At 50.6% G+C, this 15,070-nt stretch overlaps 1 protein-coding gene across 1 annotated transcript; it reads right to left on the bottom strand.

Moving 5' to 3' along the window:
• Nucleotides 1–476: 476 nt before the first annotated feature.
• FGF16 (fibroblast growth factor 16) lies at nt 477–12,835 on the bottom strand. Its single transcript, XM_075162464.1, has 3 exons — nt 12,331–12,835; nt 5,786–5,889; nt 477–1,498 (listed from the first exon to the last, which is right to left on the bottom strand). The coding sequence occupies exons 1-3, from the start codon at nt 12,833–12,835 to the stop codon at nt 1,256–1,258; spliced, it is 852 nt and encodes a 283-aa protein (XP_075018565.1). The 3' UTR covers nt 477–1,255.
• Nucleotides 12,836–15,070: the final 2,235 nt, after the last annotated feature.

Here is a 15,070-nt window from a genome sequence, read left to right on the forward strand (position 1 = left end):
CAGCTGCCGACGTCTCACGCCGAGAGCTGCGCCGGCGCTTCCCAGGCTCGCGGGGCCGCGGAGGCGAGGGAGAGCCCCGGGACGCCGACCGTGCCCGCGAGGTTCCTCCCTTCGCAGGGACGGTGACGACCATTCTGGGGCAATCCCATCCGACAGCTACGGAGGCAGAGCCGTGCCCGGTGCTTGGCGTCGCCCGAGGACTGATTTTGCCCGTATCAGAGTAAAGGAGAGGGCTGGATTTGCAGTTCTTGGAAATTACGGTTCATTAGACACCCAGCCGGTCGTTCCAGTAGGGTCACGCTTCCAAGGTCCATTCCAGGTATAATTTGATGTCGTCCTTGTACAAGAGTTTGCCATTTAGGTAATTTATCTTTACCATACGAAGCCTTTTTAGAGGTGGTCTTATTATTCATATTGATGGGGAAATACTGGGTTAATTGTTACGGAGTGCCAAAAAAGAGGGCTAGCAAGAAATCTACAATATAAAGACAATTTTATTGCCGATAAGCTCTTAAAACTCTTTTTTTTTTTTTTTTTTTCCTGTTTCAGTAGGACCTTATTCTTCCTGATGAAAATCCGGTCATAGCATCTCTCATTAAAAATAAAATTATTTTGAAATAAATAAATATATAAAATAAATATCATATACATTTTATAAATAGTTTTGTCCTTATGCACAGTATCCATGCTTACATCTGAATAATGTTCCTCGCCCCATTCCCATCCCAACAGCAGGAAAAACCCCACGCATCAGGACCAGTCCATGTAGCATCATCCATGTAGCAAACTCCCGGACTGCTTAAAGCTCGAAAGGCTTTTTCTTAGCAGGTAACCATTCCGAGCTTAGCAGCAGCATCTGCAGCAGTTCTGTGGTCTTTTGTTTTCTTTCCTTCTCTTCATTTTTAGTTGTTTTTTTTTCCCCCCCGCCCGGTGATCAGGTTTGCTCGCCTGCTTGTTCCTTTAAGCAACATAACATTGAAAATTTGGCCTCTCTTGTAGCAACCGGGTAAAGAAAGTGAATGAACGTGAAAGATTATATGTAGGGTTCCCTCCCTTCCCCTACCCCCACCCCATAAATAACCCAGGTTCGATATACACTTGAAAACAAGGAGGAACAGCAGTGTCTGAATTCAACGGAAGTGCTTTCCTACGTCATCTACGCTTACAGGAATGATGGAATGACTATTAATGTAGTGCTCTGGGAAAAAGCTTGGGAGCCCGAGTATGTACACTGCCGGGGCAGCTGCAGGAAACATCACCTGTAGTGGAAGAGGTCTCTGTACATCGCAGGTATTTTGGCAGGGTCCACAGGCCTGGGTAAGAAATGAGTGAATTTCTGATGTCTCTTAGTCCTGTACCCCTCGCGGGGGGAGCCGTCCTTGTTCAGAGCCACGTAGTAATGCCTCTCCGAGTCGGGATGCTTGTAGAGGGTTGAGGCGTATGTGTTGTACCAGTTCTCTTCAAACTGCTCTCGGAAAACGCACTCCCGTGTGAGCTTCTTCTGCGTTGGGGCAGAGGCGGGAGGGGAAGAAAAAGACATTTGTGTCAAAAATTAAAAAAAAAAAAAATCTTTTCCTCCTTCTTTCACTTTACTTTCCTATATTTTTCCCAGCTACCTTCTCCTGGCTCCCCTGAGGACGGGGACTGCGCTGCCGGGGACGTTTCCCCTGGGTGAGAGCTGGGAACGGGCACAAGCCGGGACCCAAAGACCTCTGAAGTTGGAAGGAGACAAAAGGAGGAGGAGAAGGTGGGTGTGCATTCTGCAAAGATGCCCCATAAAAAAAATAAACCAGGGCCAGCCAGGTCTCCGCGCTCGGGGTGGGAGTTTGGAGCTCGCTGGGGTGGCCGTGCCGCCCAGCAGGGCCGTGTCCTCTGCAGGGGCTGCCCACCCGCAGCTCCATCCACCGGGACCGCGCACACCCCAGAAACGCTCTCTTAGGTGAAAGGCAGCGGGCAGCGCATCTGAAGGGTTTAAAGAGGAGCGAGCACCGCTTTGAAAGTTCAAGGCACATAATAGTATACACTGCAACGCGAATGAAAGCATTCCTCAGGCCTTTCATCTTCTGAAGCGCCAGATAGCTGTGATGTGAGGCCATAACAAGACCCGGGGAGGTCTGGATGGGGAGCAGCGCTCCGGGGATGTCTAACCCCGGGGGAGATTTACAGCGGCGATAGGTGATGTGATGAGCGTGCGCCAGCCCACGGCCGGTGCGTCCTGCGCTGGGCCGGGGGGACGGATGGCACTGGCGTCACCACGGCCACAACCAGCCTTTCTCTCCAACCCTTGCATCGGGGGCTGTCGGCAGCGGCCGTTGGATGATGGCTTTTCAGTTCATGCCCATCGCTCCCCCCCGGCTCCCCCGAGCCAGCTACTGGGACGTGCCCAGCCGCAGCGAGGAGCGGGGCTGTCCCCTGCCCCGCGAGGACGCGGTGGCTTGGCCAGCGTCGCCGCGCCGTGTCGCAGAGGGACCCGCCATCCCACGGGGGGCTGCGGGGGGACGCGGGAGCCCTCTCAGATGAAAGGCGGTCTGCAAACGTAGGATGCTATAACCTTACAAACACCGTACCTACACTGTAAACTATTCGGGTAGGGAATGTGTCTTATCTACGGCATACAGAGTGCTAAGTAAATGTTATTGCCTGCAGTAGATGTTTTGTAATACGATCCAGGAGCTCACCTGCGCTCAGAACCTGTTTTGAATGTTTTGCTGCTAATTAAATAAACCCTGAGGTGAGTCGTGAGCCCTCCAAAAGCCTACGCCACAGCCCTTGCCATCTGAGACCTGGGGAACCGGGAACTGGGGGTTTCTCTTCCCAGATCCGTCAATAAACAGACTTTTTTTTTCCTTCCCCTAGGATGCCATCTACTCCCACTATATTGGAATATATTGGAAACTGCTGACCGGCTGCTGCTTTGCCCCAGTTTACCTGCTCTTCGCTGGGCTGTCTGGAGGTACAGCGTTTGTGTCAAATGCCTGGAGGGTCTGGGGCGGCTCTGCAAGGTGCAACTGATTTCTTCCCAAGCCCCGGGATGTCCCCACTGAGGCCAAGGCCGTACAGGCAGCGTGCAAGGTGCTGCCTGCAACTTCTGCCGCTCTAAGTGTTAGTTGCGTTTCTGAAAAGGGTGGAAAGTGTAACAGAAACGTTGGCACGAGGTTAGCAGGGACAGGCAGAAAAGCTGTCCCGAGGGGACTCCACGTGTCGCTGCGGGGATGGCTGGCTCTGGCTGTGTCAACACACGGATCAGGCAAAACTGGCACGGAGGGAAATAATAAACGTGCTGAAAATTTAAAAATACCGCTGTACTGTAATCTCCTAAAATACCATTGTAATGCTAATGCTGTTGTCAGGCGCTGTTTTATGGACCTTTAATTAAGAATACTGTAGTGGCTTTCGATTTCGAAAAGCCATCATTGTACAACCCACGTATCCCAGATTTTAAAACTCCAGGGTTATTTGGGGACCTGGCTCGTGACTTCTGCACAGTTTGGATCAGTGGTTTGACGGCGTCCCTGCAGCGTCCCGTCAGGGTATTGTCTGGTGTGCAAGATGCAACGACGGAGAGAAAACTCCCGTGATTGTGTCTTCAGGTCAATTCTGCTTCCACGTGAAGTGTTGTGAAATGTTATCCTATTTTTGTTTCTGTGTCGTAACATGAACAAAGGCCCTAGAATTTAATTAGCCCATCGTGAAACTGTTGATTCATAATCAGAGCTGCAGGGTTTGAAAGCACAGAAGGGAACACACAGGCTTGCGTCCTCCTTTTCAGCAGGCACAAGTAAAAGCTGCCGCTCCAGGAGCTGCTGAGCAGCCTCGGGGTTTGGCGGGAGAGGTGCTGCTGCGCGGGTGTAGGCTCCAGCCCTGCCTTCTGAAGTGTGCTTTAAGATTTTTTGTGGTTTATGGAATCCTGGTGATTTTACTTTTTATCTACCTTGCAGATTTGTAATTTAACCACTGTCTGCGCATTTAACCTTTGTTTAGGGTAGATGTTGTTAAAGAAATGAAGTGGAAAAACAACAGTTATCGGTGCGTGCTAGTATTTGATTATCTCATATAAACATCAGTAACTGTATCTTAAATAGTGAAAGGGTCTGTGGCAGTCTCAGATGGCAATGGGAGAAGAGAAGATGATGGAAACTCGTGGTTTACTGTTACTGTTTGCTAAGCAAAGGTTTTCTGAAGGCTTCTCTATATGCAGAGTACATAAGTTTAAATTTCTACGCTATGAGATTGATCTGATTTGGTTAGAAGAAGTATGTGCTTTCCACTTTGGTTTAAAACCGGTTTATTTTATTTAATTTTAAATTTACTGTGATCCATCCTTAAAAATCAGTTTCCTCACATAGGGTAGTGCTGTGATCTAGAAAGAGGCATTTTAAAAAATCACACACAGGTGATGGGTTGAATTAAAGGCAACGGGGCATCTGAAGAAAAAGCACCAATGAAGGGCAGCAGCTAGAGAAAAGGAAACTTAAAAATGGCTATCATCTAGAACGCAATTGATTTTTCAAAATAGAAGTGATTCTTCTAGCTAACTAAAAATAACTATTTCATATTGAGTTGAGTTAAATAATTAGGAATTGAGTTAAATTAACCTGTAGGAAGCACCTCTGCCCAGCTGGTAAGACCTGACATTTTGACAGCAAGTCTTAACACTTAATTAAACAGAAAGAAGCAGAGGAGAGCTCGGCTCTCTTCAGGTTGATGGAGACTTTACCTGTGATGCCAAAGCTCTTCACAGCACCCCTTCCCCGCGGTCTGGGCTGAGCTTTGCAGAAGCGTTCACTCTGTGTGCGGGTGTTTCGTCCAGCAAAACCCTGACATACGCTCTCTTTTTGGGGCTGGCTCATCAGAGCACGTTCAAAGTGGTTTACAGGGCGGTGCAGGTTCAGTAACGTTGGGCAGAAGAGCAGCGAGGTGGACCTGAGCTGGTCCTGGCTGTGGCCGTGCAACCCGCGAGCCACGGCTCTAAGGGCACGGCCGAAACCAAGGGAGCAAAGGACAAACCCCCAAGCTGCCACCAGAAACCTGAGCCGGGACTGGAAACGGGGTGTCTTCCGTGTTCTCTGTCCTACAGCAGCACGGGATGAGGCAGAATCTCCTATAGGTGATGTCAGGAAGAGTTTAAAGGTATTCAGGAGTTTGTGTGGAGTGAAAAACTAACAAGGAGTTTACGCTTAGTTTTTGGCAAAACACGGAAAATTTTAGTCTGAAAAGGGCACTTCTGGAAAATTATAAGCAACTCCCCTAAATTCCTAAAAGGAATTGTAAAAAATGTTATAATAAAATAACACTCAGACCACAACTTCAGCTTCTGTTAGTTAAGACTATATTATAAATGTAAAATCTGCAGATTTTAGGTGCAGATCCTGATCACGTGGAGAATAAAATTGATGTGTTACTCAGGCAATGAAAACACACAAGCAGCCCCTGGTTTTATGCTAAATTTCCCTTCTGCCTTTAGTTGACCGTTACCACACCGTTTCTGAAAGGCAACACCTCGATGAGCCCCCAGCTCCCCAGGCACTGCCCCAGGCGGTGTCTGGGCGCTGGGTACCACCATGGGCTCTCGCCGCACAAGTGTATCCTCCCGCTGCAACCCTATGTCATATATATCGTTTATGTTATCACAACAGTGGCACCACGGGTAGGATGGAGGTATGTGGCTGCCCAAGGACTTCGGAGGCCTGCGACAGACACAGCTCGTGACACCGATGAGGCCCCGCAGCCTCTGTTGCTGTGTATGTTATATAGTGGTGTAATCGGCACAAAACCTTAAACTTACCGACCCATACAGCTCGCCTCTCTCATTCATGCCGAGGTAGAGTCCTGAGTCCACCCCACGGATGCTCACCAGCCCCACTGCCAGGCTAATAAACTCCAAAATCCCTAAAACAGAAAAGAAGTCCAAATCATACAGAGAATAAAACCAACACCAGGCTCCAGTGACAACCGCGAACCAGCCTTTCCCGACCTTTGCAGAGCTTCCTACAGACCCCGTTTTCCTTATTTATAATGACACAGTTCTTAAATCTATAATCCCATATGCGTGCAATCTTCTGATTTCCACTCTAGGCTTCTGCCTAGCATTGCGAATTTGACTTGCCCAAGAGGAATTACCTTTGCTAATGAGAAAAGTTTTGTTGTTTTGGTTTTGGGTTTTTTTTTTCCCTAACCATCACCAAGAAGACAGATGTAGAAACTTGTGCCTGGCCCACTAGAAATTTCAGAAGTCTGTTACCATGCTGGGTTTTATTCTTCACCAAAAGGAGAGTGATTTTTGTCACCATGGGGCTTCCGGTTTGAGATGATAGTCTCATGTTCTGAAGTGATGAGTTCAATAAAAATAAGTAAAAAGCACTAGAAGAGATGTCTGTGAGGGCCATCTTCATCCTGGCATTCCAGTGGGGTACTTGCTGCCCCCAAACGTGTATACAAGCCACAGGGATAAAATCCAACTTCAAATATACGCAGGTAGAAATGCATCTTCCTCTGCAGCCTTCGGAGCCGGGGAGCTGCCGGTCCTTCCTCCGTCACCCCCTGCCACCGCTACTGCCAGAAACCCCCTCCTGCCCCGTACGTCCTGCTGCCTGCCCCAGCCTCGTGCCAGCAGCATCTGTCCTCGCCATCCCCGGCCCCGCGAGAGCAACCGTTTTACCCGTGGGCTTCAGCCTACAACGACGGTATCAGATACTTTAAATAATGAGGGGCAGCCTCGTTTCCTCTGGCACAGAAATTAGCGGGGTCTGCTGCACTGCACCCCCGCTGCCGGTACGGCGGATGGCAGCTGTTTTGATGGAGGAAAGACTTGTAATAGGAGAACCCTTGGTGAAGCACTTAAAAACAAACAGCCCCCAAGAAGGTGTGTTTTTAACTGGTTTGAACAAAGCCAGCATCACAAAGTGGTGGAGACCTTCAAACTTCACAGGAAAACCTCCTGCAGTCATTAGTGGGGCTGTCTTAGACTGGATATCACACGCTCCCTAGCTAGAGGTCACGGGCAGTCTTTGCCTGTGTCCAGTGCTGAATTAATTAGCTGGGAGGTAGCAGCAGAGGAAAGAAGAGGGTTTTCACCATCCAATCTAATGACTGGACAAGACGTCTCCATTGACAGGAGGACAAAGTTGCTCTAACCTTTAGCGTGGCTCCAGGTCTCTTAATATAGCTCCCAAAATGTCCAGTCCTGAGCAATTGCCGCTCTGATCAGGTTACCTCCCAGCTCCTCTTAAAAGTATGCCTTGAGTCTAAAATCACCGCATGACGAGCTGCCACCTGAGCCAGCTGACTTCAGCGGCAGTTGCAGCTCCCGGTCACCCCTCAGCTTGGGGCATGCGTCTTCTGCGCGGCCAGGCGTGGATGCGATAGCTCTCAGACGATAACTGCATCACCGCCTAAATATAGGGCAGACCAGATGGCGATGGACACCGCTGTCCCCCTTCGCTCAGCGCAGACTCTTCAGTCAGATGCTGGGTGCAAGAATTGTCTTCCTACCTTACATCAGACTTTTTGTCCTCCTTTTGCCCTGCCTGCTCTGGGGCTTTGCATCGAACCCAGCCCTCCCTGCAGGCAGCGGGTGGGAGGGCTGGATGAAATACGGACTTGGGAGCAGCAATTCCTCGAGACAAACAGGGAAGCAAATGACAGAAAACATGCTTTATGGACCAGTGCAGACATTTTCCAGGCTGAAATATGCCCAGCCTGGGGACGCATACTGTCTTCAGAAACGCCAGGAGCAGGCACGCAGGCAGGGAAAGCCTTCCCAAGCCGGGCAAAGCAGGACCCCGGCTCTGCTCTGCTCGCTCCCCGGTAGTTATTGTGGTTTCTTATCTGAAAAGAAGCAAGAAGGGAAGAGGTGCAGGATGAGGGGTGGTGGTCTGCCTCCTCTACCCACCGGTTCTGAGACGTGGAGGGGGTTACTGAACTGCTGCGTGCTTCTGTTTTCCCATCTGCAGGACAGCAATGACGACAGCCCCTGTTTGAAAAGGAGGGACTGAAGGAAGGTTGACAACTAGAGAGAGTGTAAAAAGTAATACGGGGGAAAAGGAGTACAGGGATACCCAGAAAGAGGGGAGGCTTTCCCAGGCTGGAGACAAGTGGATGTTCAAGTGAAAAATATCTGATAACTGGAGAGCGGTAGATCAACCTTCCTGTAGGTACAAACACAGTCCTCAGCACCAGCATATTTTTTTTTTATTTGTCTTCTGTCACCCCTTGGAATCAGGAAAATGCTGCTGGTCCCATTTAGAAACAGAGGGATGTCTGAGGCAGGGAGACAGAGAGCTTTTCTTGAGTATACCCACAAGCATGCTCTGTATGTGGCACGTGAACCCAGGTCTCCAAAGACTTGGTAAGGAGCAACCCAGGAGCAGCATTAGCATCTTCCCTCTCTGAGCGGGTGGGTGAGACACCCCTCAGCTGGTGCAGCTTGGGTGAACACTTGCTGGTTTTGCAAACGAAATTTCTTCAAGGTGTGCCCGTGACAACGTCCCTTGCAATATTCCCCTTTTCTGATCTTTGAGTGGCACTTAGAGACGTGCACGGAAGATGACTATGTTGAAATAGCATTAAGAACGTAACTTAAACCCACAAAAGTCAGGAGACAGAGTGAAGGCTGAAAAAATGTGGGCGGATATCCATCCTGTCCTTAACTCACTCCAACTGCTAGACAAAATTGCAGCTTCGTACATCTGATCTCTAGCAGCACAGGGAGCGGCCACTGGGGCCAGCTCAAGAATTTTCTTTCCAATTGTAGCGGTGTGTTTTTGTGGTAGAACACGCTTTTTTTTTTTTTTTCCTTTTCCTTTTTCTTTTTTCTTTCCCCCAGGACTTGCCTCTTTTTTCGTGCTTTGATTATTCATTCTGTTTGTTCCTTGAGCCTTTCTAGATAATATTTGGAGAGATTTGATTAAGCCTCCGACTGGATTCATTTACCACCAAAGCACTGAATAATCTCCCGAGCTTTGCTGTGGCCGGACCCGCACACTCTCGCCTTACCATAAACCATCCCTCAAAGAACAATTCAGCTCCTTGCACCTGTCTCTTCTTACATGACTACATTCAGGAGCAGGGGTACGGAAACATCAGATGTTGTATTAATGGCTACAAACCTAAAGCTTCGGCTAAAAACCTCAACAACTGTTCAGCAACAGGTGCACTACGGCCTGAATGTCAAAATCTACAGCAAAACTTTCTCTGGAGGTTTCATCAGCTTCTCTAGGAGACTGTGTTACAGATCCGTTAGCAGGTTCGTACCCGAGAAGAGCTTCGTTTGCTGCCTTTGTTAGTCTGCAATACAAACTCAAGGCCTTTTTCTGTCCTCGCCTGCAGTTAAGAGCAGCACCGTTGGTGTCACTTGTTTAATGTTGCTGTAAAACAGACACGAGACAGAAAAGGAGCAACTCCTCCTGGCAGGGATATTCCTGTTTTTTTTTCCTGGGATTTTCATTCTCAGAAGGATTCTCATAGGGGCACCAAGGTCAGTCCAAACCCCCTCCAGATTTTGACCATCCTTTATTTCTTTGTACAGGAAGGTTCTTTGCAGATGCAGTGAGAACAGATACATTTTTGAAAACACTTTATTCTTTCTGGGATGACTTAGGCAGAGCTGCCAGTTCAGAGAGCAAATCTGGGCACTTCTCTACTGTGAGAACGAGCTTTCTTCCAACAATCCTGGAGGGCTTCACCAAAGTTTGCGTTAAGCCTCCTCTAGGAAAAATAAGCTGCGCCCCATTGTTCTTGCATGAACCTGTATTTTTTCAAGTATAAAAGATCGCATTCCAGAAGACAGGTGTTCTTCAGGAACGCTCCAGTCCTCGACAGATGAGAGGGAATGGTTACTGTGATTGCTCAGGCAGTGTGGACAGACGATGCTGCTACCTCCCCTGTGTCCTATGGGCACAGCCCCTGAACGCTGTGGTACAGAAGAATCCCTCCCTTAGCCCTCACCGTTAGGATCCTGGTACTCTGTTCTGCATCACCAGGGCTTTGGCTCTTTATTTTCCTCTCTGGAAGACTTGGATGTCTTGCACATCTGGTAACCTTGGGGACGGCTGCGCATGGGAGGGTGTAGATACTGTCCATCTTTTCCTGAATCCCTTCCAGTATTAGGAGATAGGGATGCAAAGTCCGGTTCCACCCTACATCCCATCTGCAGCTGGATACGTGCCTCTGCTGCGGTGTCGCAGCCATCCATGGAGCACATTAATTATCTGCTCATGATACCAGGGAGCACCTTCCAGCCGCGTGGGCTGGATCCACCAAACCACAAGCCTGGATTTCTAAGTATTTCCCCAGATGCCCCTAGATTTAAGGCAGCTTTAAACTGCTACCCTGAAACCCTCGTCTAGCTCTGTATCCCTCACCACAGTTTTGTAGTTCCCCAGAATCGCTCGAGCTGCCTATTTCTGTAATAAGTTACTGCTTTCTGACCGCTGCATGCAAAATTTAGGAATGCATTGATACATGACATCCTAATACAAACCATACCAGTAACATTGGAATTTAAATATTCATGGCTACTGAATGCAGATGGTGAATACTGTGTGCCAATACGTTATTGCTTTGAGTCTCTGCTGAAGCAAGGTTCAGTCCAACTTTATCTGAACACGAGGATTCCAGTCTAATCCTTTGGGGCTTTGTCTTGCAATTACAACAAATAACTATTTATTTTACACTGCCTCTGGGAAAACCCTGAAGCAGAAAACTATAATATTTTATATCTGAAGTCTGGTCTAGTTTACGTAGCTGGATGCTGACTGCTAAAACACTTAGGGAATGCCAATGTTTCGATTTATTGAACGCTCTGTGTGACTTAAGCTTAAGCGTGCAAAATTCATGAAAAGTTTTAGCCCATTTAACGTGTTTTTCCAAAGTTTGTTTGGAAATACACTTATTTTACTCAATCTTTACAAAAAATGAAACTGAGACAAATGCTGCCATTTGAAACTGGCTGTTTACTTGTATAAAGATAAGTAAAAAGAACTGATAGAAATACTACGTGGCAAATTGAACTAAAACCAAACAGATGCAATGGGTTTGCTTTCAGTTTCTTTTAACGTGGAAACCCATCACGTATTGCAGCATGAAAGGTTAAAAGATGTGTGTCTTTTGGGAGGTAATTAAAGAACGCTTGCCCCACGAGCCTATTAGTACCCGACTCTGACCTGCGGGTTATGACTTTCTTGTTGATTTAGGCAGGGACATGCTATGCACACACCTGGTGTTTATGGAAAGCGCAGTACGGAGATAAGCTTCTCCAATTGTTCCAAAAACCTGCCTTAAACTACCAACAATAGCAGCAGCAGCGGCGTTCCTGAAGTATCAGAAAGGACTGGTTGCAAACAAGTAAAGGCAAAAAAAGAATTCCTTTCACCGAGGAGTTAAATCACTGGAAAACTATAAAAAGTCTTGCGAGCACTTCTTGCAACCTGTTGACAACATAGCTGAGATCACTGGCATGGGACTTGTTGATAGCTTACACAGACACCTGCACTAGATGCTGAAGTAGCGGGAATTTTTCTTAGCTGTGCTCAAACTTACTGCACTTCTCCGCCTGTGGCTTGGGATGCATTTTTTGAAGATTACATATAGTCTCATTAGAGATCCCTGCTCTTGTGTGACACCGATACAGGCGCTGCAGTCTTCCAGCTGTATCCCGGGCAGCAAGGTAAATCCACGGTGCTCTGCCTATTGTTCCATCTTCTCCTTTCCTTCTGAGGTCCCCTAAGCGTTTTTCCCCCCTTCAGCTTCCCCTTTTCTTTCCAACAACCTCCCCAAACCGAGCTTCTGACACCCATCCAGCCAACTGATCCCTGCCCGCTTTGGGAAGACGCTCTTCTAATAAAATTCATGCAAGAAAAAGAAATCAGCTCACAAATATCTGCGGAGGCCGAAAAAAAAGGAGGAAAAAAAAAAAAACCATGAAAAAGCTGGGAATTTCTTTTTCCAACGTGCTCCCTCCTTTCTTTTGCCTCTCTCACCGCTAACTTCAGAGGCACAGCTAGAGCTGGCCACCTCCCCATCTTTTTTTTTTATTATTTTCTTTTTTTATTTTTTTTTTAATTTAAATTTTTTTTCCCCTGCTAAGGCACGTTTTTGTGCACCTGCAGAAGGGCTGAGCGCCGGGAGAGTAGGAAATTGGAAATAAAAACTCCCGCATTGCTGGGGAGTGAGCGCATTTGTTTAGGAGTCTAATTATATCCGTCCCGGGATGATTTATATTAGCGGGGTAATTAGTTCTGTACGCGGGGCACCTGCTCCCGGCCGGCCGGGCACCCACCCAGCCGCGGCCCGGCCCGGCCCGGCCCGGCCGCCCCCCGCAGCGCCCCTTACCGAAGCGGCTGTGGTCCTGCCGGGTGCCGTGCACCGTGCCGTTGGGGAAGATCTCCAGGTGGAAGCCGGTGCGGCAGTAGAGCTGCCGCCGCCGCAGGATGCCCTTGAGGTGAGCGAAGTCGGTGGGGGAGCCCCGCTGCAGCCGCCCCTCGATCTGCCCCAGGCGCTCGTTGAGGAAGCCGGGGGAGTCGGCGAGGGGCAGCCCGCCGCCCAGCGCGGGGGGGAAGCCGTGCAGGTCGGGGTCCAGCGCGCCCAGGAAGCCGCCCACCTCGGCCATGGGGCCGCGGCCCGCGGGCGGGCGCGGCGCGGAGCGGAGCGGCCCCTCAGAGCGCGGGCTGCGGCCGCCCGGCCCCGCGCTGCCGGCCCCGGCCCGGCCCCGCGCTCCCCGCGCCTCCCATAGCTGGATGTGTCCCGCGGTCGGATGCAAACTGCACTTTATATACGTACACACTCCCCTTACATTGACATATTGGATATTTAAATGCAAGCCACACCTCACTGGCATCCCCTTTGGCTATTGCTTCCCCCCCCCCTTCTTCTCTGATCCATTTGGCTTTTTTTTTTTTTTCTTGAAAGGAAAAAAAAAAAAGGCAGCTTCACTCCCTCTTTTATTATGAAAAAAATGGCAGGAAAAAGCTACACATCGCAGTGAGGCATAACAGCTCTTGGCAGGTCCCCGCGAAGCCGCCGATGAAATCATGGAGCCCCCGCACGCACCCGGGGATGCAGCGCGGCCCTGCCGGCCCTCGCCGCTCCCGCCCCGGCTCCCCCGCGCCGCCGGCAGCCTCCGGCCCTCTCCCGTCCCTCCTCGGCGGGCGTCCCCCCGCAGCCGCCTCCCCCCAGAGCCGGCAACGGAGGCGGCGGGTCGGGCCGCGTCTGTCGGGGCCGGCGGGTCTGCCAGGGCCGCCGCCGCCTCGGCCCCGGCCGTGCCTCCCCCTTCCCCCCCAACGGACACGGTGGAAAAAATAACACGTGAGGAGAGGGCTCGAGACGCGTTTTTCAGATGAATGTGTGAAAATTGAAAGCGATCTTTTTGAAAAGCGATCCCGCGGGCTTTACGGCCGGGTTTACAGGCGGCGGGAGGTGAGGGAGGGCGAGCGGCGCTGCCCGGCCCCGCCGCGGGCTCCCTCGCCACCTTCCCCATGTTGGAAACAGGTGTTTCCGCGCTCTCCCCGGCCCGCCGACACCGTATCTGTAACGGCAGCTGCCGGCCGCGCTGCAGACAGACGGAGTCAGGCTCGGGAGACGGGCGGGGCGGGGGGGACACAGACACAGACCGGCCCGGGCGGGAGGGATGGAGGGAAGGGCCCGCGCCGCCGCCCCCTGCGCCCCGGCCGCCCCCTCCGCTCCCCGCCGCGGCCGCCCTGCCCGCCAGGCGGCGCTGCTGCTCGCGCCATGGCCGGCGCGCCTGCCCCGCCGGCCCGGGGCGCTGGGGACCGGGGTGGCCGCCGCCTCCCTCCGACGGGGAGCTGAGGAAGCCCCGGTAGGCTGTGGAGTCGGACTGGGCTTTCATGTCCCTGAAGTAGGGTGTCGCCCACGCCCTCCTTCGTGCCCCGCCAAGGGCCAGAGAGAACCACAGACAAAACTGCCCCCAAGCCACCAGCCCGCTCTGCTGCTGGAGACGCCCCGAGCCGCAGCGGCTCCTCCGGGAGGCATCAGCGGCCAGAGCTGAGGTATCGGCCGTGCTCCCCTCAGCGGGTCTCCCCCAAGGTGTATCCCTACAGTGGGTCTCATCTCGGTGGGGTGTCTCCCCCAGTGGATATCCCCTCAGTGGGTCTCTCCCCACAGCGGGTCGGTATCCCCTCAGTGGGTATCTTCCTTCAGCAGGTCTCCCCTCAGTGGGTCTCCCCCCTCAGCGGGTCTTCTCTCAGCAGGTCTCTCCCCTCAGCAGGTCTCTCCTCAGCAAGTCTACCCCATGGTGGATATTCCCTCAGCAGGTCTCTCCCCTCAGAGAGTCTCTCCCCCACAGTGGATACCCCCTCCATGGGTCTCTCCCCTCAGGAGGTCTCACTCCACAGCGAGGTGCTTCTCCCCACATTCTTACCCCAGAGGCAGGGTTAAAAGGACTATGGCATCCTCTCACAAGCCTAGGCAGTGCTCTCTTAGGAAGATATGAAGGAAATGGTGATGTTACAACGTGGAACACCCACACGTGTGTCTGCAGTGGGTGAGGAATCTGGTTTTTAAATAGGGGGTGGGGGTGGTTTTTCCTGTCCCAGCTGTGGCTGTAAAAGGGGTGTATTTGATGCAGAACTTGACACGTGAAGAACTTAAAACTGTGTCTTTTATAGAAATATAGTCTGCTCTGGAGGTAGTAAAATCTACAGAAGTGTGTTTGTTGACTATTTGTTTATCATGTATGGTTACATGGAGATACCACTGTTTGAGGAGTTCAAGCATGCCACTGCAAAGGTTATGATTTTGTTTCTGTGGTATCTATATGAAGACTCAGGTGTGATGAGGTAACTGAGGGAAATAAACTGTGCCTTGGTGAAAATGACAGAGGTCCGAGATGGGGGGGACAGATACAACGACAGGACACCCCAGACTGGGAATTACTATTAAGGACATAATCCTGTAAATGCTGTGAATTTAATGCATGAAATTCATATAATGTGAATGATCCCACTACAATTAAATATGCTTTTCTGTAAAGCCTGGTTTTGCTGAAGTAAGTATGAGTTTTGCCACTGGATTCATAGTGGTCACCTTATTTCTGAACATGTCTGAAGGTTGATCC

Source organism: Calonectris borealis, chromosome 13 (assembly GCF_964195595.1).
Source record: "Calonectris borealis chromosome 13, bCalBor7.hap1.2, whole genome shotgun sequence".
Taxonomy (NCBI): domain Eukaryota; kingdom Metazoa; phylum Chordata; class Aves; order Procellariiformes; family Procellariidae; genus Calonectris; species Calonectris borealis.

Bases quoted from the DNA above. Each gene is read 5' to 3' on its own strand.
- FGF16 (XM_075162464.1), bottom strand. From the start codon at position 12,835: ATGCCAGTGAGGTGTGGCTTGCATTTAAATATCCAATATGTCAATGTA. The intron at 5,890-12,330 runs GTAAGGGGCGCT...TTTCTGTTTTAG, and splicing joins GCAGGACCACAGCCGCTTCG to GGATTTTGGAGTTTATTAGC. The intron at 1,499-5,785 runs GTAAGTTTAAGG...CCAACGCAGAAG, and splicing joins GAGGCGAGCTGTATGGGTCG to AAGCTCACACGGGAGTGCGT.